The 25,608-nt window shown below is 42.2% G+C and overlaps 1 protein-coding gene across 2 annotated transcripts; it reads right to left on the bottom strand.

The window, feature by feature from the left end:
* Window positions 1-1,151: 1,151 nt before the first annotated feature.
* YBX3 (Y-box binding protein 3) lies at window positions 1,152-25,161 on the bottom strand. Of its 2 annotated transcripts, XM_004391042.2 has the most exons (10): window positions 24,727-25,161; window positions 20,592-20,655; window positions 19,569-19,602; window positions 16,370-16,459; window positions 14,118-14,240; window positions 11,649-11,855; window positions 5,712-5,809; window positions 3,918-4,089; window positions 3,300-3,399; window positions 1,152-1,198 (listed from the first exon to the last, which is right to left on the bottom strand). In XM_004391042.2, exons 1-9 carry the CDS (start codon window positions 24,974-24,976, stop codon window positions 3,334-3,336), a joined length of 1,104 nt encoding a protein of 367 aa, XP_004391099.1. In that variant the 5' UTR covers window positions 24,977-25,161; the 3' UTR covers window positions 1,152-1,198; window positions 3,300-3,333. The 2 variants fall into 2 exon arrangements, with proteins under 2 accessions (XP_004391099.1, XP_004391098.1); XM_004391041.2 differs by lacking the exon at window positions 11,649-11,855 and having other exon boundaries at window positions 24,727-25,079.
* Between the last annotated feature and the right edge of the window lie 447 nt (window positions 25,162-25,608).

The raw sequence follows: 25,608 nt of genomic DNA, 5'->3' as shown, positions 1-25,608 counted from the left end.
TTAACCAATGTCATAAAACAATATGTGTACTACTGTTTCATGAGAAACTATTTGTTCTGTAAGCCTTCACCTGAAGTACAATAAAAAAAAAAAAATTAAAAAAAAAAACTAGGGTTGACAGTTCATCACCTGAATGAAGATTATTCAAGAGATGAGTACCGAAACAGCACACCTACTACCCAACTCAGATCGTAAACTTGTTAAATCTCAACTGGACATTCTAAAAGGGATCCCATTTTCTACTATTTCAAATTCATATGCCTACATTTGTTCAACAGCACTAATCCACCTTTACATTTGGAGTTTGATTGATTCTTCATTTAGTCAAGTGAAGGAAAACTCATAAAGCAAATCTACTGCTGTTGAGTCGATTACGACTCATAGCAATCCTATAGGACAGGGTAGAACGGCCCCAAAAAGGTTTCCAAGGAGCGGCTGGTGGATTTGAACTGCCGGCCTTTGGTTAGCAGCCACAGCTCTTAACCACTGGCCACCGGGGCTCCCCAAGTGAATGAAGTAGGGGAAGAAGACAGAGCACGTGCTACAAAGGAAAAGTATACTCCAGTTACACTGCTTTTCCACTGAAGGGTAAAAATTTTATTTTTGAGGAACATCATTCATATTGCACATTTTCAAATAGAGTGACATAAGAAAGCAAACATTGTTATCCCTCCCTTCATCCTAGAAATAAATAAGGGCATGAAATTTCTTTTCAAATCACGACACTTGGAAGTTTAGCACCAGCACCCAAAATGAACAAATACGGGAAAAATAAAGCATTTACTATATATTTCAGATTTCTTTGGTGGGGGTTCTCCCCATGTGATATTAATATTTCTTCTTTCAATTCATATTACCAAAACAGTGAAAACCAGGAAAAAAAATATAAACCTAGTGGTTGCTGAAACCGGGGAGGTTGCTCTCTTGTCTTCTGTGCAGGCATTCCCTGGGATCTGTTCGCTGGAAAACTTGCTGATATTTTCCTTTCGCTGTTGTCTGCTTCTTAAAGAATAACATAAACATTCTAAGGTCCAAATCTCGGTTAGTCTTCCACTTTATTGCTTGGATATTTCTTTGGTGTTGCTAAGGTCATGGTTTTTTTTTTTTTTTTTTTTTTTTTTTCTTTTTTTTTTTTTTTTTTTTTTTTTTTTTTTCGCTTTGCTGTATTTTTTGGATGTTCATTATTTCTTTAGGTCACCTGGAAAAAAATGAAATCAAATACAAAGTGATAAAATGACAAAGAGAGAATAAAAAGGCAAAAATGACCTGTTCTTCATGTAATATATTTTTAAAAGTAGTTTATTATATGCTCTAACCAAAATCTACATCTTTTACAGATTTATAAAATACATTAATTTAGTAAAAACTCTTTACCAAACCAAAAACCCACTGCCATTGAGTAGATTCCGACTCATAGCAACCCTAAAGGACAGAGTAGAACTGCCCCCACAGGGTTTTCAAGGCTGTCAATCTTTACGGAAGCGGACTGCCACATCTTTTTCCCAAAGAGCAGCTGGAGAGTTCGAACTGCCAACCTTCTGGTTAGAAGCCAAGGGCTTAACCACTGTGCCACCTGCGCTCCTAATATGAACTCTTCTTAATAATGTTTTTATAAGTCAGAAAAGTTAATACACAAAAATAGTAAAAACTTTGCAAAATTACATTAAAAAATTACTTACAATTCTACCACCATGAAGCCTTTTCAAATAAGCAGTACTAGAGCATTACTGATTTTCCTAATTACTTTAGTGTCTGCGTACCAATCTCCTAACACAGATAAACAATTATTAAACCGCTCTTCCCAATGTCAGATTGTAGACAGAAGAACTATTTCTTTCCTCTATTTTAGATCTTTTTAGGAACAATACAGAGAAATAATGTTACAGAGTAAAAAGTTATAGCCATTTTTAAGAGATTCATGAATTATCTCTAAGCCAGTCAGTGCAAGCCAGCTGGAATAAGAATTTATTTGTATGATAAAGGGTCCATGTTACCCAGATATAAAAGAGAATAATCCCAGCACAGCAAAAATCTGTAAATTAATGAAAGGCTACACAGCAAAATAGTTAAAGGCTCATTTAAATCCCAAACCACTGCTGATAGCATTTAAGAGCAGAAATTTGTAATACTCCCAAAGCTTTATTTATGGAATTAATTTCAGAACACTAAAATAACACTGACACTGTATCTTTTAACTAAATTTCTTATTTATTTAATGAAAAGGGCAACAACCAAGAAATATAAAAAAACTAAAGTCTCAATTAAGAGGGTACAAGGTGAAAAACCCAGAATGAAAGCAACTATGGCTTATGAACATTTATAATTGGGTCAGCCTTTCTAGCTATTTAAGTAAAACTTTCAAGATCCTGAACAAGACAGAAAAAAGTAGGACATGACGATGATGCTGAAGGTGACAAGCTAACCTTCCTAAGCACAAGACCTGTTCTAAGCACTTTAGACATATTATTTCATTTAATCCTTGGAAGAACCCTAGTAGGTAAGTATAGTTAGTATCCCCATTTTCCCAGCGGCAGAGATTACTGAGGTAGAGGATAAATCAACTGCTCAAGATCACCCAGCAAATGGGTAGTAAAGCCCGCCCTGAAAACCAGGTGGTCTGATTATAAACTCCTTGGTTCTTATACATACATTGCGCTGCTTCAAAATAAACAATGCTGGCTCTCAAAGGAAAAGGGGAAGGGAAAAAAAAAAAAAAGAAAAAGCTCTAGTTTATGCTACCACTTGTCTCCTGCTACTAAGGGCCCTTCGTAAGGCACTTTAAAATTATCAGGAGCCCTGGTGTGGCACTGGTTAAGCGCGCGACTGCTATCCCAAAGGTTGGTGGTTCAGATCCACCAGCTGCTCCATGGGAGAAAGATGTGGTAGTTTTCCTGGAAATACTGTATCGGACAGTTCTACTCTGTCCTATAGGGTTACTATGAGTTGGAATCAGCTCGATGGCAATGGTTTTTAAAATTATCATACCGGCCACTGGCTGTCACAAAAGCAAAGCATCCGTTTTCTTAAGTGGTAGTAGTTAAAAACTTTGTCTAGAAAAGAGAATCTGACTACCATCAACGCTGTCTGAATGTTTACAGCCCCCAAGTTTCGCAAAATAAGGTCGATTCCAGAGATACAGAACCACCAGAACGGCTTTCTCCATAGACTCTCAGTGGAGATGAGAGGTGTGCACGGATGAACCGCAGAGCAGGTTTAGACTGATGATTACTACTGTTGAGAAATTAATGTATTGAAAACGAAACAGCAGACCTGTAGCAGCGGGCAGCCCGCGCTCTCACCTGCAGATGGTGAAGGTGCCTGGGGAGCCAGGTGTTACTCAGCACTGCTCTGCTCGGTGGCCGGAGCAGGGTTCTCTGTTGGTGCTTCACCTGCCTTGGCCTAAAACACAAAACAAAACCACACACCAGAAATTATTTCAGATAGCAATGCAAAGTTCAAGATGAAAAGGTGTCCGAAGCTTGAATTTTCCTGCCTATGAAAGTACATCATGGTGTTAAATTTCAACTACTCTCATGCATGAGTCAAAAATTAATGCCACACAGGAATGGCATCCAAATGGCAGATAAGTAAGACTACTCCCAGTAACAAAAAGTCTAAGTGCTTTCAACACATACTAGAGGCAGGTTCCCCTCTATAAACGCTGTCTTTCATTTGGAGTGTCCTAAATGTTTTAGCTCTGAGTCCCCACCGGTATGGGTAATTCTTTCAGAGAATGATCATTAGTTGAATCCAAGTATTTGGTTTGTGCTATGTCCAGGAAATTACATACAAATATATGGGTCTTAACAAAATTGTATATATTGTCAAGTTATCAGATTATAAAATCATTCTCAGACTCCTGAGATTTGATGTGATGGGGATAATCTGACCACACCCCTCTGACCGGCTGGATTTACCTCTTTGCCATCTTGTGAGGGAGCATTAGGAGGACGGGGACGGCGCCGGTAGTTGTACGGACGCCGGTATCCACGGCGAGCGGATGGCTGGTTTGGACCACTGGCTGCCTGTTGATTCTCTTTATCTTCGGCCTCTCCAACAGCTGGGGCTGGTCGTGGGCGAGGCGGTGCCCTGCAGCAGAGAAGGCAAATCAAAGGGGAACAAGTGCAACGGGACAAGAGTTCTCAGAAACAGAGTGCTGTATTTGTTTTTTTAAAGCTACAAAGTCCAGTGATCAGTACTTATCGTTACAGTTAGTCACAGGCCAACAGAGCAAACGTCTGGTGAAGAACCCTGATTGACACCATTTTCCCTCCCCCTTCATATGGATAAACATTTGCCGTGAACAAACATGTGCTGAGCATGTACGGTGTTCCCGCCAGGCACTGTGATAGGCACTAAGGAGGGGGGAAAACTAAAAAAGAAGAAAAATAGTCTTGTCTCTGCTCTCTGTGACAGAGTTCAGTGGGGACGAAGGGAACTAAATATGGAAGGAAAATATCATTTCGTACTATGCACCAGGGTCTGGGCTAAGTATGCTCTCATAGTCAATATTTAATGTAATCAATGGCAACTCTGTGAGTTAGGTTTATATTGACAAGACTAAGAAGTTTAGGGAAGGCAAGTATTTGGTTGAACCATATGGAATTGTTGCTTTTATAAGTCAGAAAAGGTCAGATGTGACTTTCCCAAGGTCACATAGCCAGGGATTGCCTTAGCTGGGAGTCACATATAGTGCTGCTTTCTGCTTCAGTGAGACGTTTCCAGGAAGCATCTCTTATTCTGAAAGTCCTTAGTAATTAATCACCAGAGAGTTTATGTCTAAAATGGATAAAACTTATGAGGAAAAAGGCGGTAGAAGGTTACAAAACTTTTATCAAAATATTATACTTACTCCCCTTTCGATAAACCCATATTGACAAATTTCAAGGTAGTATAAACGTCATTCAGGAAAAAAGTTCTACTCAAAGACAGGGTAAAAGGACAAACAGGCTTAAAACATAAAGTGTAAAAAGGATCTTAGAGAATCTAGCTCAATTCTCAGCCTTTGCAAGGGATACAACACAAATCAAATAACTTACACCTTCACTAATATTAACATCATGGGTAGCAATGACATCTAACATTTCTTGAGGGCTTACTATACCAGGCCCCACACTACTTATCTGAGATGCATAAATACATTTAATCCTATTGGCAATTGTACACAATGCCTTAACATCCATTTTACAGACCTGGTGACTAAGGCTGAGAGGCCAGAAATTTGCCCATGGACATACAGCTACGAAACCGCAGAGCAGGGATTTAAACGCAGGCAATTTGGTCCACAGCCTGATTTAACCCCTATACTAGACTCTCTCAGTTGTTAGAATATTCAATATCCGAAATACCCTGGCATTCAATTCTTCCTCCATTTGTACCACTACCTTTGAGCCCCCTAATAATTAATCTCCATTTATTTCATTCCATTTAAGAAGTACTAGTTCATATCATGTCAGAGTTATGCAGTAAAAATAACACTTTGGCACAGAGATAATTAAAAATTCTAGTTGTGAAGTTAGGGGAAAATATCACACCATCATCTGAAAACATATACTCAGGAGTCCCAGAAAACTCTGAGACACGTAGCAAAAGCAGCCACATCTTCTCATTAAATCATAAACTCACAAAACAGACCCACAATATCCTGATTTATCTTACTGTTACTCACAAGGCCTTCCAAGGGTCATTAGCTGGTGGCAAATGGCACATACCTACGGTACCTTGGACGGTAAGTTGGATTTCGATGAACTGGTCCCTGAAGTTGTGTTCCCTCTGGGACTCCATCCTTCATCTCTCCAATCTCATCAGCCTAGAAGAGGTCAGAGAGAGCTAAAAATGAGTGTCATACTACAGGGTATGAGAAAGAGAGAGCACACAGATTAATGCAGAATTAAAAACAAACCAACCAACCCCAAACTAAAAGTTAAATGTTTCATTACAAAGCTGAGCAGCCTCAGGTGTAACTGTAAACTATTTATTGATTACCTCTGGGCGGGTGATAGGAAAGGAAGAACAACTCTGTCATACTCGAACAATCTTTCACCTTATCCCAAAGCACCAGATTCTATTTCATAATATTAACATTTTGAAATTTAATGTGTTCCATTCATCTCTTGAAGGAAAGCCTATTTTATAAAAGGACATGGAATGATATACTACATTTGAGCAAGGAGAACTTTCTGATCTTTTCACTCTTCACCCTTTTAATTCTGCAAACCATTATCCCCTCCCTACCATAATCGTTTCTACATTAAAGGTTCTCCTGCACTTGGCTATGAAGCTTCGCATCTAAATCTTAACCACACCTTCACCTCGGATTTCTTCCTTCCACGATTTATTCCTTTTGCCTCCTTGCATAATGATTCAAGCATAACATTTTTAAAACAGACCTCCTTGATAACAAATCTATTTTAGACTAGGGAAATAAAATTAATTTCTTACAGAACTTCCAGAGTAAGAAAGAACAGCTAAAAACAAACAAAACACCCATCAACAATCTCTGAAATTCTTTACAATACAGCCATACCTCAACTTTCTTTTCCTTTCTCACAACTGACAGCCCTTCCTTTCCCTCACAGTGAATACGGTCCTTCCTATCTCACTAAGGAAACAGAAGATACCAGAAGAGTATATCTACATTTTTCCCTGTCAAATCTACCAGCTTTCCTGCATTTGTATCAATTTTTTTTCTCTCTCCCATTACCCTGGATGAGTGGTGCATGCTTCTATTCAAAGCCAGTCACTTCATTTGTGTACCCAGCCTCTCTCTTCTTGATCACTAGAGCACTTTAACTATTTAGCCCTGCTTTCTCATCTTCACTATAAATATGTTCCGTCTCTACTCCATCATTTCTATCCAAGCATATAAACATGTTGAAAGATCACCCATTTTTTTCATTTTTTAAGATTTTTAAATAATCACAGACTTACAGAGAAGTTAAAAGTATAGAATCTAATCCTCACAGCCCATTTAAGTTTCGCCAGCTATCCCAGTAATGCCCTTTACAGCAAAGGATCCCATTTGGAATCATGCACTGAATTTAGGCATTGTGCCTTTTTGTCTGCAACAGTGCTTCAACCTTTACTTGGCTTCCATGGCCTTGACAGTGTTTACTGTTTTGTAAAATATCCCTCACTTTAGGTCTGCTTGCTATTTCCTCAGGAGCAGGCTCAGATTACACCTCTCTGGCAGGCAAATCTCAGCAGCGGCTCCGCATTCTTCTCACTGCATCCCACCAGGTGGCGCACCGTTTCAGTTACTGACAACTTTCACTTGGACAAGGGGCTAAGGTGGTGGCTGCTGGGCTCCTCCTTTGTAAGTTTACGCTTTGCCCCCTTGTAATGCGCGAGTACTTTGTGAGGAAGTAATTTCAAAGTATGTCAATGGCTCATTCCTCATGGAATTTTTAGCATGTTCATTTATTTATTTATATCTGTAGGGACTCGTGGTTTTCTATTGTACTCAATGGGTTATAATCTGTTACTATCATTACTGGCCAACGGAAGGCCTGCAAGCTGGCTCATGTCCTTTTGACCGGTCTCCAGCATTCTCGGAGTCCTTTGCTTTCTGGCACAACAAGATGTTCCAGGCTCACATTGTACTCTCTCTGTCCCAGCTCTAGAATCAGCCATTTCTCCAAACAAGCCTCCTTACTGGACAAGGAGATACAGAAACCAAAGGTGGCTGAAAAGTTGGTGGTTGGAGTCCAACCAGAGGCACCTTAGAAGATAAACCCGGTAATCTGCTTCTAAAAGGTCATAGCCTTAAAAACCTTACAGAGTTCTACTCTGCACACGTGGGGTGGTGACGAGTCAGAATCGACTTGACAGCAAGTAACAGCAGCAGCAGCAGCAGGAAGTAGGCTCACTGTTATTATGGTGCCACTGCTTTCAGAAGACAGAACTAAGGAACATTCACACATGTGCACACACACTTAAGTTACGTGTCTGTGTATCCCTAAAAGACTTAGTGCAGTTTTAATATGTGCGTATGTGTTTACATATGTATGTGTATATATACACCCACACACATACACGCACACTCATACACATATAATATATACATATATGCGTGTATATACATGTGTGTCTGTATGATGTAGATATGTAAGTTTTCATTAGTAGCTTCGATTCCAGTCCAACAACACGGACTCACAGGGTTCCCTCTCGTTTTGTAATTTTCCCTCTCCCATAGTAAGGTAACTACCTATTTACATGCAACCAATCTCCCATCTCTCTTACCGTCCCTTCTCCTGTACAGATGCCTACCTTGATCTGCCCCACCTAATGGCTTTTGCAATAAGTTGTTAGTGAGGGAAGGGGCAAGTGAGACCAGTGGGTACTCACCTGTTGGAAAAACCTATAAAGTCAAGCAAAAACCTTGTCTTAATCCACATCCTCCTCCAGATACTGCCCCATTTCTTGAACTTCTTCACAGACATACATACCAAAGAAAAGCCACCACCACAGAAGCTTCCTTAAAGGGGTATATACCATCTCCTCTTTTGTTCTCTCTTGAATTCATTCTAATTAGACTTTTGTCTCCACCATAACCACTGACCTACAAGTTACCAAATCCAATACTCAATTCTCAGCCTAGTGTCCTCTACTTATCAACAGGATTTTCTTCCTACGCCACATTCCCCCTGGCTGCTCCTTCTTTATTCTCCTTTACTAAAGTCCCCTCATCTTCCTAATCTTTCAGTGTTGGTGTGCCCAAAGCTCAGTCCTAGGATCCTTCTTCTACCCACATTCATTGTATAATCTCATCCTGCACTATGCCTTTCAATATATCATGTTTTCATGACTCCAAAATTATACCTATAGTCCCATTTCTCCCCATCAGACCCCTTCGGCCTTTGAACTTGCCCTTCCCCCCTTTGCCATTCATCCCCTTTTCCAGATACCTGAGTGACTTGCTCCCAGGCTTCATTTAGGGCTCAAATACCCCTTGATGAACCCTGAGAACTTTGCCACTCCCCCAGTCTACAGCTACACCTTCATCCCTCCAGTCACTTTCTTTCTTTACTCCGCCGGATTTTTCTGCCTGTTTAATATGGCAAAAAGACCTTCAAATAATTGCCACCTTGCCCTCAAAACCCAATCTTTCCTCAGTCTTCCCTATCTTTGTTTAAACCAGTAACGTTAGAGGTATGGTTTACTCCTCTCACACCCCACATTCACTCCATCATCATCAAATGCTGTCAGCTCTATGTTTAAACACTTCCCAAATCTGACCAGTTTTCACGGCTTCCACTGCCAGCTCTACAGTCTGAGCCATGCTCATCTCCCCACCAGGAAATGACAGTAGCTGGTCTCCCTACTTCTCCTGTTGCCCTGTGTTCTAATCTCCACAGAACAGTTTGCATGGTCTTTAAATGGTTCTTCCATGTTCAAATCTCTTCACTGGCTTCTCATCCCATTTAGAATAGGCCAAATGTCCTGACCACAGTCTACCTACCAGGCATGTCTGATCTGCCCCAAGATTATCACCCTAATCTCACTTCAGGCCCTCTTCCCCTTCGCTCACTCCATCCTAACCACATGAGCCTCCTTTAGTTCCTTGAACAAGCCACCGTACTCCTTCCTCAGGAACTCTGATTTACAAAAAAAAGGCTGACAATTAAATTTACATGTATAAAGGATAAGAATCTACTATCCAGTGATAAAGTGGGAAGAACACAGGATTGGAGCCAGACAGTTTCAATCAAGCTCTACCACTTCTTACCCATGTAACCTTAAGGTATTTATTTTTTTAAGTACTCAAATCTGTTCATCTGTTCACAAAAATATGGAAACCATCACCAACTTCATAAAGGCTGTTGGGAGGATTGAATAACTGATTTAAAGCTCCTCCCACTTGGTAGTTGCCGAACAATGTTGACTCCTCCTCCATCATACAATTATTTTCTCAAAGGATGCAAGTAGTTGATATTAGCTCAGTGATCAACTCTACTTCATTTTCAAATATGTAGAACTACTGATTACCTTTAAAACAATGGAAATCATTTGGTCACTGATATATTAGGCTATTAAGGCCTGACACTACCATTCTCCCCTGATCTGTCTAATAAACTCCATAGTGTTGTATATGGTAGAAAATGGTGGCAAAGACTTTTCTATTTCACCTCAATCACTTTTCCCACCTTGAGCTCTAACTATGCTTTTAAACCACTACACCAATAACCTTAAAGGAGCCTAGTTATATGGAACAAAGTTTCAAGAACTTTCACTTGATTTGCTTAAACAGACTTCTTCAGTCACTGAACACATAAAAAGAGTTTGTAACAGAAAGAGAATCTAAGTAACAAACTGTTGACGTTGATGGCTGTTCTTTCAGACATCAAATGGGTAAGGTAAGAAATTCAGCTTGCATAAAAAGCAACTAAACGCATTTAAGTTGTGAGAATAAACACGCATTTTCAAAATTAGTTTTCCAAAAATTGGTTTCTGCAAATTACTTTGCTCTGATGCTCTGAACCCTCAATTCTTAAAGTGAAATATACATTTCAAAAGATATGGAAAAGAGGATACCATCATGAGCTCAACAAATACGATATACGTGTATATGCTCAATACTCAGAATGATTACTTCAGGAGCGCACTAAAAATCACTGTGCATTACCACCTCACAGACTCTTTCTCTCCTCATTTCCTAGACGCAGAGTGCTGCCCTACAGAAACCTACTATGTCTCATGTACCCAACCCCTCCATATATGTATGTCTACTTGTTATTTTTAGCACATTTGTCAAGGGCAGCTGTTGAAGAGTGGACGGGAAAAACAAGAGCAACGTGAAAATAACACAGTCATGCAAGATGGGATAGAAGGGTAGCAGAGTAGAGAACTGAACACAATGTTCAGTCAAAACATTCAGTGTTTAAAAAAAAAACACCTAAGCACACTAAGGACGAAAATGCTGTAGCCAGTGCTAACACAAATGATGACCTAGTCCTAGTTTTCCAAGTTTCCTGGGAACCGCAAAGCTTGTATAACGCTTATTAATCACAGATCAAGTTCACGACAGCTGCCCTAATACTATTCTGCAGTAGAAGAAGAGAATCATATCATGATCAATAATCTCCATTCTATGTAAGTTTTCCTCCAGGAACAAGCAGCACCATCTCATCTTAACTGAGTACTTTAGAAATGTTAGCTTTGCTGCAGGCATTGTACTAAACCGTTCATATTTAATTCAATACTCATAAGCCTACGGTGCAGGCACTATCATCCCCACGTAATGGATGGCCAAATTAATCCCTTTAAAGCTTGGTTTTTCACAAAATCTCACAGAAATAAGTAGCAGAGACGGGATGCAAATCTGGGCCTATCTGGCTTCAGAGTCCAAACATCCCATCTTGTCTCTTTACCTTATTACTTTTCTTCTTTTATAAACCAGGACCTTTACCCTAACTACCAGAGAACCCTGTTGTAGGTATGGCTCATGTGGTTGTATCTTTAGAAATATGTTAGTGGAATGAATCCTCTGGAAGAGTAGACTAACGGCCTTGCCTCAATGTCTGCAGCATCGGGAAGCCACAGGCAAGGTTTTATTTCTGGCAGCTGGTGGTGGAAGAGAAGGAGGAAGAGGAGGCAGAGGAAGGACAGGGGTGAGGACTGCTGAAGAGAAGCCTCAGGTGCCATTTTACCTGCATTCTGTTGGGATGGGGAAAGACCCGAGAGCGACGGTCAAAGGTCTGTCCCACGTGGTAAGGCGGGAACCGCCGCTGCCGGTACTGAGGGCGATACTGGGGGCGGCGCAGCTGACTCTGAGCCCCAGAGAACTGCCCGTCAGTGGCAGGGGTGTCAAATCCTTCACTGCTGCCGCTCCCTTCCTCCTCCTCCTCCCCAGCGTACTAGCGAAGCAAAGAAACAGAGATTCAGAAGAAGTTTCAGCAAGGGAAGAACCAAAGAATACCATTTAGGATGAATATCACCAAAAGCAAAACAGAATCTACCAAAAGGAATAATCTCTTTCATTACACAAAACGCATTTAACCCAAGTACCATGTGATTGATTTCCTGGGATGAACAACATTGAGACTGAAGTAGATCTGTGGGGATAAAATACCAAGCAGCAGAAAAGCAAGGGCAATCAATCGATTATGAATTTAATACCCATCTAATTAGAACCGGTGAGTATCAGCTGACCAGCCACCCCCAAAGAGTATTTACAGGGCTTGTAATATTCAGCTCTGCCAAGTGCATGTCTCCCAACATTTACCATTCTTTGGGGCCAAGTCAGGATGAAGTCAACAACAAATATATTTTGTGGTGTTATCAGCAAGTTTTAATTTCAGAAAAATCAAACCATTCCACTCTTCATATATCCTTCCTATCAATATGAGGTATGATCCCCAATTATGTAAAGACATTTGTAGAAATAATGTTCTCCAAAATATTAAATGTGAGACTGTACCAACTGTTTTCCTTTTTAGGCTTTTCTGTATCTGAGTTTTAAAAGCCAAAAATCTTTAAGAGTTTTATAAAAAAATAACAAGGGTCCCATCATCACCAAACACGCCATGAGGGCTTAAAGATATTATGACAGAAAACCTTCATTTATGTACAATTTCAGAGTTCGACAGTTTTATTTCTAAGTATCTTTTGCATTATGACTTCAGAATTGCGAGGTCTCTGAGGGGGGAAAAGACTTTAAAGGAAAAATTTTCACTCAACATTTTTCCCACTCTTACTTCTGAATTAACCTAGAATAAAAATAATCACAGCTAGAGCTCTGCCAACCTGATGAACTGAAAGAGTTAACAAGATACAGTAAATTTTATACCGTAGTAGCTCATTCGTACCCCCCACCACAGCTTATAATCAAATAAACCAAAACCAAACCCACTGCCATCGAGTCGATTCCAACTCATAGTGACCCTACTGGACAGAGCAGAACTGCCCCATAGGGTTTCCTAGGCTGAAATCTTTACAGAAGCAGATTGCCAGGTCTTTTCTTCTGCAGAACGGCTGGTGGGTTTGAATTGCTGACCTTCGGTTAGCAGCCGAGTGCTTAACCACTGCGCCACCAGGGCTCCTTTCTTAATCAAATAGGATAAGGCAAAACAAGGTTAAGGACAAGAGGGAAGCAGATAAATGAGATGGCCAGAGGAATCTAATAAAAATCCATTTGGGCAGGGTGTGAAGATGACAGAATAAAGAAGAAAGGCTATCAGGGAAGCAGAAAGATATGGCTCTATCAAAACACAGAGAGAAATCATTCTCAACCTGCAGAGATTTTATTCTGCTGAGATTTTTCAAGTGTTTGAAATCCTGTGATCACAAGGAATTGTGAGTTTTATTCTCTGATGCCAATCCCAGGTACTAACTCTATAAACACCAAAAACTGATTCAAATCTACAAGGGTGCTCCTCATGACCACAAGTGACTTGGGACAATTTGGGTGCCTTGAGAAGACTCCTTATTTGAGCTTCCTAAGGCAGTTCCAGCCAGACTTACTTATAAACCCCTTCACCTGGATGAAGAACAATTGAGACTAAAATTCCAGAGAATTACCTCCTGCTTCTTTACTTTAAAAGAATGGGAAAATTCCATGCTAAATAAAATAGCTACTTAATCAAGGTAAATTATTTATTACTTCAACGGCCAGCACTGATTATTGCCTGTTCAAGAGCTAGTCCCAATTCTTCCTGACCAATCAAACACTGATTTTCCTAGAGATCAACAGTGCCAGCCCTGAGGGATGAATAACAAGTTTAAGCCAATCACAGAAAACCCATTCCCCTGTGCCAGTGACCGCCACATGACTCGGTTCTGGCCAGATGAAAGAGCGACATGGAGAGGAAAGCCTTCTGACAGCCTTGAAGCTGCTGATCTTCACTAAGTCTCCTTGTTACCAGATTAATTAAATGTGATACTTGTAGCCAAATACATTCTAACTGATACAACTTCTGAATGGCAAGTGTCCAAAGCAGTGAGACCGGTGGCTGTGGATAAATTCTGGGCGCTGAAAATGTCCCCTCAGATGACAAAATTAAAAATAAAAACACTTGTCGTGGCTCCAGGAGATGTGGCATTTATCTGCTTTAAGCATGTACACTTAATTTTGGATGTAAGACATTTTCAATCACTGCTTAGCAGCAGAAACAGCGTACATTACGGGGAGGTCCGCGGCGTCTACCATAGTAGCCACGTCTGTAACGGCAGCGGTCTGCAGCGTACCGGCTCCCTTCTACAGGAACTCCATCTGGGCCAGTCACATTGGCTGCTTCTGCACCCTGAGAAACACAGTAAACAAGGATGGCCTCAAAATTAAAAAGAAGCTAAACTAACCCAAAAAACAGCCTTCAACTGCCAGAGTATAAGACCGGCAGAACATACAAAGAATTTCTATCGTTTGACAAGTTTTAAAAAGGTGAGCCAAGTGTGCTTGATGTTCTACTTTAAATGTACATAGCTTTTAGTTTGTTTGCACAACCTAAGCCTTGCCTTCTTGTGTGATTAGATACGTTCAAGAGTACTATGTAACTCTTTAAAGAGCATAAGCCAGGAATATCATGTAAGTATAAGAGCAGAAATACTGCTAGGCCAGGGAGAACAGGCCTTAATGGGAAAGAACTGAAATACTGTTACCTTCTAAGAAAATGTTGCAACCTATGTGATTCTAAGAGGTGCCAAGAAAATCACTTATTCATGGGTCACATGGCTTTGTCCAGCGCTGACTTATTTCTAGTCAAACTTCTCCCATTTTAGCAGCAACAGGAAGAAAGGATTTTGACATATCTAGTTACTTTTCATTGTTGTCGTTGTTGCTGTATGCCATCGAGTCGATTCCAACCCATAGCAACCATATAGGACAGAGCAGAACTGCTCCACAGGGTTTCCAAGGAGCGGCTGGTGGATTCGAACTGCCAACCTTTTGGTTAGCAGCCTGCGCTACCAGGGCTCCACTCAGTTACTTTTTAGTCCTTTTTTTTTTTTTTTAAAGTTACTTACCTGCAATCAACTGCACGCAATAACAACATAAATCTTAAAATAGATGTACAGTTCTAATTTTCACATGGACAAATAGATAAAAAATAATGCTTCAAAAGACAAGAAAAATTGGGGCAAGGAAGATTCAAAAGAGTATAGTTCCCATTTTAAATCAATTTGTAAAACTTCAAGTTCTGAACGCACCCAGAGGTAAAATTAACCTGGCAAAACAAAACTGTAAGATTTAGGTGGGATATCAGCGATCAACACAGGCCAGCCATTTCCGAGGGGGTGATACGGAATTCCAGATCACATTGGTAGAGGTGTCCATTTAAATTTCTACAGCAAATGAAATACGTTAAAGGTTTTTCTTTTAAAAGAAAGAACAGGTTGAGAGCCCCCGAACACAGGGAATACAGTGTGTGGGCGCATGCGCGCGCATGCGCACGCATGCGCGCCCCTATTAGCGGCCATGGCAGTTGTACCATATACAATTTTAAAATGTTTCCATTCTTATAGTTCATATTGTCTCGAGTAGTATCTATGGTAGACTGTCAATTAAAAAACAAAACTTCAAGGATACTGTTGCTGTTAGTTGCCACAGAATCATTCCCACTCTCAGCAACCCCATGTGTGCAGCATAGAACTGCTCCTTAGGGTTTGCAAGGCTGTGACCTTTCGGAAGTAGATTGCCAGTCCTGTCTCCTGAGGTGCCTCTGGGTGGGTACGAACTGTCAGATCTTTCAGTTAGTAGCTGAGTGCTTAACTATCTGTTCCACCCAGGGACTCATAAAGGATACTACTGTTATCAAAATGAAATACACCATAGCATAAACATAATTCTGTAGACATGCTTCAAGATGATCCACCAGATAGTTGGGCTGAATTCATTCTGATCAAAATTGTTTCTCAAGATGCCTTTGGCTTCCCAAAATCCAAGCCAAAAAGAGAAAACACAATGATTATATTCAACTTGGATCTTTTATTAACACATTCTTTACTGTGTATTATTTGTGCTTAATTGTTTATAAATTGCAATCTGAAAAATTCTTATAAAAAGAAATCTTTTGCCCAAAAGCAGCTTTTATCTATTTGTAATGCTATAAAGTTAAATTTTAATCTATCCTTGAATATATATTTGGTACCAAAATAAAACATGTCGTTTTAACAATTGACAAGTCATGTTTTTTCTTCCCGAATTACTTTTAATTTTAAATGAGAAATGAAAATGTCTTTTGCAATATACTGAAGAACGTTTATGATCTAATAATTCAGTCATTTTGCTTAAAAATCACTTCCTCTTATTAGACAAAAATCCAAAATGATGTTAATTCACAAGGGGCTGAGAGACCACTTACTGCACAAAACCATGTGCCAGCCCACTCTGACACCAAATGCATGAGAAAAACATCCAACCGCTTCGCGCTCTCACCTTCTCTCCTTCAACCACATCAAACTCTACAGTTTCTCCATCTCCTACGCTGCGCAGATATTTCCGTGGGTTATTCTTCTTGATGGCAGTCTGCCCAGGGAAGAGAAAATTCGAAATGAGGTATCTGTCAATAATGGCCACATATTTTATCGCTTTCAAGTTTATGGAGTAAACTTGAAGAAACTGTAAAACCTATGATTCCCTTTTTAATAACGTGAAGCTCCAAAACAACAACAAAACACTGTATCCCACATTACTTCCTCGATTCACGCTCTTGTTTCAAATCCACCTTGGTGGGTGGAATAAACACTGTGTAGTTATTACAGTTGCTTTATAATCTGATCACCTAGTCACGATACTGGATGTATCTTAGTTACCTCAAACCATTAAGCTTCTGAGATTATAGGAGTGCAGACCCATCAGCAGGTGGGGGGAAACGCCATCAAGGTATCATACCTCCACAAACACACGTTCGGTACAGAAACTTCCAGAGACCAGAGAAACGGCTCGCCAGGAAAGGAATTAAATGATGCGTGTGGGAAGCCGTGATGAAAAGAAGATAAAAGGAATGAAAAAATGCCAAGGGTGTAAGTATTTCTGGTAGAGGACACAAAATTACTTCTGGAATCAAAACATATTAGTGATAACCTGCCTCTTGCCTCAACTTTACGGGTAAGAGAACATGAGGTTGACAGGTAAGTGACTTCTCGGAGGTCACAAAGGTAACAACTACTACTATCGTTGCTTTTGTGTGCCGTCCAGTCAGTTCTGACTCATAGCAACCCTACCGGACAGAGAAGAAATGCCCCACAGGTTGTCAAGCCTATAATCTTTACAGAAGAAGATCCCCAGGTCTTTTTTCCCACAGAGCAGCTAGTGAGTTCAAACCACTGACCTTTCGGTTAGCAACCAAGCACTTAACCACTGCACCACCAGGACTCCTTAGCTACTGCTATAGTGGGGGAATTCGTATCACTGTACTATATATGACATTTATTCAATATTTTTCCTACCACAACATTTACATGTCAACTCACGCATGCACATTTCCTGACAATACCTTGAAAGGTTAAAGACGACGCTAGTCTGCATGAAAAACATCCCTTCAAGCATCTGCTTATGAATAGGCCTCTTTTTTCCCATCAACGCAAAGGGGAGAATAATTCCTGCAATGAATTTCCATTTCTTTGACTGGTATCTCTAAACAGTTAAAGGGGCTCTGAGTTTTCCACGGAACTAGGTCACCCTTATTTTATAAGGCGATTAGGCATGTGTAATCTAGCCCTTCTCCTTCTCTGAGTAGGAGGGAGGGGGAAAAACATGCCAATAAGGCAGAGACCTCACCCACAGAGGAAAAAAGAAAGTTCAGGACAGGATATACGTGCATGCAGCATGAACATTCAGCCATTCCAAACACAGCCCCTCCCTGCCGGCTGCCCTTCCCTGCTTCCTGTCCAACTGGGCAGGCCTCAACACACTGGCATGATTCACCACACAACTTCATGGGGCTGGAATCAGGTCATATACTTACAGGCTAATAAGGCTGGCCACCGGTACAGAAACTCATGAGGTCCTTTACTCTAGCAGTCCCCAAACGTAGAGTTCTCCTCCAAAAAGGTCTATTAACCTCCAGATATTATAACCAACACTTTCTTTCAGTCTGTTGTGACTTTTAAAAAGTCACTGTACCTAGACAAAAACTACTCAAATTAGGTAAAGCTGAAATATGTCCAGTCAAGCAGAAATGCCAACAATAGACAGTACAACCAGAGAGCTGATTCTTACCTATCGCCAGCCCAACACACACTTAGAGAAGGAAGCAGAAACCCAGAACACCAGATGCCTGACAAGGCCAGGCAGGTAAACATGCCGGCTTTCCTTGGTGTCTGACATGCCAAGAACTACACGCAGAAACTGCACACAACTCATTGAAAAACTCAATATACAAAAATAATAGTAAGAATCGGTATTCCTTCTTTTAACCTATTTTGTAAGCAAATCCAAAAAAACAAACGACAACAACAAACGAATGCGCTGCCACTGAGTCGATTCCGACTCGCAGCAACCGTACAGGACAGAGTAGAACTGCCCCATAGGGTCTCCAAGGCTGTCATCTTCAGGCAAGCAGACTGCCACATCTTTCTCCAACAGAGCTGCTGGTGGGTTCCAACTGCCAATCTTTCAGTCAGCGGCTGAGCGCTTAAACCACTGTGCCACTCGGGCTCCTTACACAAGTCCAGGACACATACTAAAAAATAACATCCGAGGCTAATCAAGTAACGTTAAAAAAAAGAATAAGTATCCATAGCAGAGAAGGCTACATTTTCAGGATCTTACCCATTTACCCTCTTCCGTTATTTCCTTCAAAGCTAAAGGAATGTGGGCCTTTGGGACTGGACATATGCTAATCATGCCTCATTTTAACAGGAGTGAGGACTATACTGCAAATGAGAGTCTTCTCGTGTCTTGGGTACATACACCCTAACCATCAGCTGACTGGTGCTATTTACTTCAAGTTACAGCTGTTCTAATAGAGGAGCTTCAACCAATACCCAGGGGTAGTGGAGGCTCAGTGGTCAAATTCTCATTTTCTGTGTAGGAGACTCGAGTTTGATTCCTGGCCAATGCACCTCATGTGCAGCCACCACCCATCTGTCCGTGGAAGCTTGTATGTTGCTGTGATGCTGAACAGGTTTTCAGAGGAGTTTCTAGACTAAGACAGATGAGAAACTCCTTTTGGAAACCAGTCAATGAAAACCTATGGATGACACGGCCCGATCTCCAACCAGTCATGGGGACGGTGCGGGACCGGGCTGCCGTGAGTCGAAGGCTGACTCAACAGCAGCTAACAGAAACAGCCATCACCAATACCCACCCAGGCAAAAGCCAGAGTTCCCAGCCTAACACATAGAAGGGACACAGGACGCTCAGGCGGAAACAGAAGGCTTGTGTTAAGGACTCAAAGGCTTTAAAAATTAGAAAGTGGTCTGTGTATTACTTCATTCAACTACAAAAACAGTTAATATGATGGGATGGATGCCAATCCTAAAATGGGGAATTGCGTTATCGTCCCAAAATAAAATCACAAAAAGAGCTCAGAGCAGAATAATAATTTATAGGACTTCATTTTGGTAAAGAGACACCAGATTACAGACACCTCTTTTCACATGACACATTTAACACTTATTATTCCTCTTACCTGATGTACAAAGACATCTTCTTTGGTGTCATTTCTGATAAAGACAAAAAGCGCACAATTAAAGGTACTAGGTATGGGGAAAAGCTTAAAACAGAGATGTTTTATACACTTAGATCCCACAACGTCAAAACGCAACATACATTTTTATTTATCCTCTAAATTCAAGTCAGACACCTAATCAATCGCGTTGAATGAAAACTTTTAGCCCTGCATGATACCCACTCTACTCCCCCACGTCAGCACAGTGCTTAGATTCAACGGACAGAAACATCCTTTTCCCTGGTGTCTTTCTAAATCACGCGGTTTGTAACCAGAGCCCCGGACTTGCCTCCCAGCAAAAGCAAAGCAAGACAGTTAAAAGGACACAGCACAGCTGGGAACTAGGCTCTCCTTACACTGAAACCTAAAACAGCTCCGTTTGCCGCCGCCACCCAACACCAAAACAGACAAGGAATACTTGGGAGGAATCTTCTCAGGAAGTGAGGAGAAACCAGTAACAACAAGGCAAACGATGATATCATCTAAAAACATCATAGTGTTCCCAACAGCTTGCAGCTGTATTCTCATTCCTATAGGGTTAGATGTTACCATGGCTTAAAGGAAACACCACAGTTTCTACACCGGACTTAGACCAGACCTGGGTTACAGATCCAGCTCAATTACTCACTAGTTGTGTGACCTTAGCAAAGTTGCTTAACTAGTCTAAGACTCCATTTCTCCATCTGTGAAAGTATGGGCTATGAACTCAGTTATCCTAAGGCCCTCCTCACTTCTGATTTATTTATCTCCCCTCGTTTTTTTTCCTTTAATGACTAGACTTTATGAAGTTACCTATTACCATTCTAGAAAGGTATTTTAATGAAGAATGTTCAATGACCAGTAGCTTAAAAATGAGAATACTTATAGCACTTGGACATCTTCAGACATATACAAACTGTTTAACAAAGCATGGTAACAGACGTAGTAACTGCTGCTGCAACATAAGTACATATTTAAAACATGTAAAGCTACATACACACGTACCGATTTATAAATCCATATCCGTTTCTGACGTTGAACCATTTGACAGTGCCAAGGACTTTGGTGGCTAAAATAGGATTAAGCAGATAAATTAGTATTTGACCTACAAAGAGCTAAATCCCTATCGCTAAGGTCTTGATGGCATTAAATAAAGCCCAAACATACCTGAGAAAACCCTTAAAGGCTTAATTCCAAAATATATCAGGAAAAGAAAGTGCAACGAGGTAGCATACGGAAATACTTTTCAGAGAAGACTAAATCTTTCTGCCTTGTCCAACTTCTCAATAAAGTCATAAATCCATACAATTCTGCAATAATTAAAATCGAGAAACATCCTTTGAAGAAAAAAAACGTTCTTTACAGTTTATGTTCCAAGTTGTAACATGGAAAAATTTCGTAGTTAAAAAAGACAGGCCACAATAAAAAAGAACATAACGTAGGTAAATGGACACAGTAAGTACTAAAGACACAACATCACCTTCACACTCTGAAATACGAGGCAAACTTACTAACTGACACAGTATCTCCTTGTTAATAGCCAACCTACAAACTTGTCCAGCTGCCAAATGGGAGCCCAGCAGAGGAGTCAAGGGTAATAATAGAACTGTTGCTGTCTCAATGCAGTTCTGTACTTAACACCCAAGACGTGATGTAACAGGCCTTTTCAAACCACAGTGATGAATTTGGGCTTCTGTTTCATCGTTTACCCTACTCTCTGCAGTTGGTGGGAATCAAACTCAGCATTTTCTATAAAATCCCCCTCTTGAACTTGGTTATTGTCCCTAACTTCCGTCATAAGCAGGACCAATTCTCTAAAGCACCTGATTTTAACAAAATTCTTTAAGAGGAGGAATCCGAAAGAAATGGTGTGGTCCTACTATCTGTACTTTGTAGACTTTTATTTCAACCATCTCAAATATGGTCCTTTTGAATCAACTGTGAATGCCAAGTTCAGTACCTCTTGTCTAAATTCAGAAAATGCATAAAGCAAGTACGAAGACTCAATACTATAACAGGAAACCTGACAAGAGAGCACCTTTAAAAAAAAAAAAAGCTTAACAGAGGATGAAAAGTAACAACATTAAGCCATGCTGCCTCTCTCTGAAATACAGTTTATAATTTCCAAGCATAAAGAGTAAGGTTTGGATTTTTAAATTAGAGGCCAAGACTGTAATTAGGACTAGGCATGGTTAGTTCTCAGTTTTGCTAGACTGATAATGTTTGGGAAGCATTTTAGCTCTCTTCGTTAAAAAAAAAAACAAAAAAAAAACTCATTATGTCTCTAAGCAAAGTCATTCATCCCACACTGACTAAGCATTCACCAGCTCTCATTCCAGTTACAGAAGATCAAACCATTGGAACCTTTAGTTTGAGGTTATTCTAATTAGAGCAGCAGGGCACGGGAGGAAAAATTCGTTTGATGCTTTAGATGCAAAAGTGCACAGAAGAGACCTGTTTTTGATCAATTATATATTTTAAGTCACACATTATTCCAAATGATACACTTTTTGTGCCTCCTTTCATTTGCCCAAATATTTAGCCAAGGAAAATATAAAGATAGGAAATATTACAGTTCATTTTATATAATTAATATCTAGGACTGTCAGAGGGACAATCTTGATTAGAAAGGCAACATTAAATAATGGGGGCAGGAGAAGATGAGAAATGATTTTTCAAGTCTAACTTCAATCCAGGCTGATTAAAAAAAAAAAAAATCCTAATGCCATAAATATTTCCAACGGCTTCATTTGGCCAAGTACATTCACTCACACTTACTGCTTCTTTAAAACCATAAATCCACCTACAGACACAGAGGGAGATGGGACTGGGGAAGACCACGAAGCTCCTATCATGTTCATTAGAGGGCTCCCTGGGTGGTGCAAACGGTTAACCCACTTGGCTGCTGACTGAAAGGCTAGAGGCGTGACTACACCCAGAGGCACCTCAGAAGAAAGGCCTGGCAATCTACTTTCAAAAAATCAGTCACTGAGAACCCTATGGAGCCCAGTTCTACTCTGACATGCATGGGTGGCCAAGTGTTGAAATCTACTCAACAGTAACTGGTTTTCATGTCTATTAGAAGGGAAGTTTTGTTTCACTCATGTAAACGATCTTCTCTGACCTATGTCCTGTTCCCTGAAGCGAAGGCCCTTCTGTAAAAACCAGAATGGGCTGAAGCAAAGAACAGATTTCCATTTCAGTCAGGATTGTGCCTAGCACCTCCTAGGGATGCAAGTGTTTGCCTGACAAAGGAAAGGAGACGGCAGAAGGTATGGGACAGAGGCAAACAGTGTTGAAGTGTCATGTAGAACGTTGTCCATTTTGAGAGTTTGAGTTATAGTGGAAAGACGAAAGACCCCAAGGCCAGATCTGGTAGAGGCTGAGTAGCAGTTTGGTGATTGAGGAAATTAACTCTACCTGTTTTCTTCATCTTTAAAGATATCTATCTGCTTTCCCTACCTCAGAAGTGTACAAGGATCAAATGAAAAACTGCAAAAGTTCTTTTATACGTACAAAAATAAGGGGCATCATTAAGAAATATATCTTAACATTGCTTTGAACGACCCAAGGTTGTCTCTCTGGGACGTTTTGCATGGAAGTATTCCAAGAAACTCTTGCTGGAAACAATATCACAACACAATATTGCCTAGATGTGAGCAACTTGAAGCCAGCACAGAGACGGCTATTTTGTTTTTTAATCTACACAGGTCTCATTCAGCGTGTTGCTCGGCAGTGCCTGGGTAAAAGCACTGGAAAAATATGCTCCTCAAGCTGGGAACACGGAATCGTGTTACACTTTCTTCACATTACTCCCTCAATTTTCTTAATTTGCAGGCAAGGCTCAGAGATATCTGACAAACACACCCCACCCAAAACCAAACCTACTGCCATGGAGCCTTCTGATTCCAACGCACAGCAGCCTTAGAGGACAGAATAGAACTACTCCACGGAGTTTCCAAGGCTGTGATCTTTACAGAAGCAGACTTCCACATCTTTCTCCCGTGGAGTGCCTGGTGGGTTCCAACGCAGGCCCACATTTCATTTAGCAGCCAGGAGCCGAGCGCTTAACCACTGCACCACCAGGGCTCCTTGCCCCAGCCAAAATACTGAAAAATTTCTCCGCAGCATCCTACACCCACCTGTTAACTTTCCTGTTGAAAAGGGAGTGAATGATAGAAGCACATACCCTTTAGTGAACTTATTCACCACCCACAGGTTCTGGAAGCCTGTTCAAGGCCTCACACAGGGCGTTAAGCAAGGGAGGAGATAATGCTTAAATACGTGGCAAAAACCACCACCACTGAAACCCTCTCTAATCGTCTGCGCCAAACGTGACCGCCTCATCTTCCTGTTTCCCTTACTAAGTCCCAAGGTAATGATGTTTTGAACGTTCTGCCCACACTTGCGAGGAAATTGTTTCAGCTGCTGCACCACGTGGGTTCCCACAGTTCAGAAAGAGGAAAACGTGTAGCGACTGGTGGACATTCAGTGGCTCGTCGCAGAAGAGGGCACAGAGACAGGGAGGAGGGCGTGAGACCAACACTCGAGTTTCCCGGGGAGGATTGCGACATCTCTCTGTCGGCTTGTGGCCGACAAGAGCTCGGCGTCTTTCCTGTGCCCATTGTGGGAAGGGCGTCTGGGACGGACACCTGAGCCTTCCCAGCAAAAAGCCTTTTCACTTTTCCCTCCCCGTCTCCTGCGCGCCTCACTCCTCCCCAGAGGATATCCTTTCCTTCCTCAGATCTCAGGCCAAGACTCCTAAATCCCAGCCCACGTGTCTGGCCCTCCCCAGCATCCACACGCGTCCCTACCGCCGCCCTCCGTTTCTCTTCGGACATTCTCTACTACAGGAATCTAAGACAGTGCCTGCCCAGATAGCAGAAGTGAAACCTGTAACTTACTGGCCCAAGACCAAGGGGACGCGCACAGGACGGCGAGGGGCGCCCGGCGCGGCGCGCTTACCTGGGAGCGCCTGCAGAGTGGCGCTGGGGACCCAAGGTCCCCGGGGACCCCGGACTGTCAATCTCTCCCGCCGGAGCGGGAAAGGCGGCGGGAGCTGCGTACACGTGCTCGGCGGCCGGCCACATGCCCGCCCCACCGCCGGCGCCCCTCACCCGCGCCGGCACCCCTGACTCACCGAGAACTTTCTTCTCCGCGTCTTCGCTGCCGGCAGTGGCTGAAGAGGCGGGGGCCGCGGTGCCCGCGGCGGCGGGGGCCGCGTCCCCACCGGGGCTGCCTGCGACCAGGGCGGTGGGCGCCGGGACCGCGGCCTGGGGCGCGCCGCTGCCCACCGGGCTCTTGGGTGCGGGGTCCTGGGGGGCCGCGGCGGCCGCCTCCGCGGGAGCCTGCGGGAGGTTGGTGGTGGTGGCCTCGCCCGCCTCGCTCATGCCGCCTCCTCTGCTCTCACTCGGGCACCTCGGTGGCGGTTGGTCGGCGGTTAGCGCGGCTGGAGGTCGCGGCGGCCGGGGCTCGTTCTCCGGGAGGCCGGTGGGGTCTCGCGGCGCAGGCGGCGCGGCCGAGGTGGGGTCTCGCGGCGGAGGCGGCTCGAGCTCTCGGGCTGCGCCCAGGCTCTGGGGCTCCTCGCTCGATCTTACTGCCCCCAAAATGGCCCCGCACAAGTTTTTCTAGGCGGCGCGGCAGCCCGGGAGGGAAGGGCGGGCGAGGCGAGAGGGTGGGGAAACTTGGCTCCCGAGTTGGGCACGGACTCTCATTAGCATTTAAAGGCGCCTGCTGCCCTTTCCAACTCGCCAACCTCCCCGCGATTGGAGCGCCGGGGCCGAGAGGGAGAGCAAAGCAAAGCAAGAGAGAGGATGAGATTTATAGATCGCAGTCTGGATTTTCTGCGGGACACGCGCTGCTGTCCGTTTGCTGGAGCGGAGCAGAGGTGCTCACTCCCTCTCTCCACCTTGACGCCTGAAACTGACTCGTAAGAGAGGTAAAAGAGTTGCAAATTACGCTGCGCCTCACACTCTCAAACGCTCGTCTTAAATCCTCTACATTTATCCATTCAACATTTATC

This window comes from Trichechus manatus, unplaced genomic scaffold, assembly GCF_000243295.1.
Source record: "Trichechus manatus latirostris isolate Lorelei unplaced genomic scaffold, TriManLat1.0 scaffold00415, whole genome shotgun sequence".
Lineage (NCBI taxonomy): Eukaryota > Metazoa > Chordata > Mammalia > Sirenia > Trichechidae > Trichechus > Trichechus manatus.
This window is presented reverse-complemented; position numbering and strand designations above follow the sequence as displayed.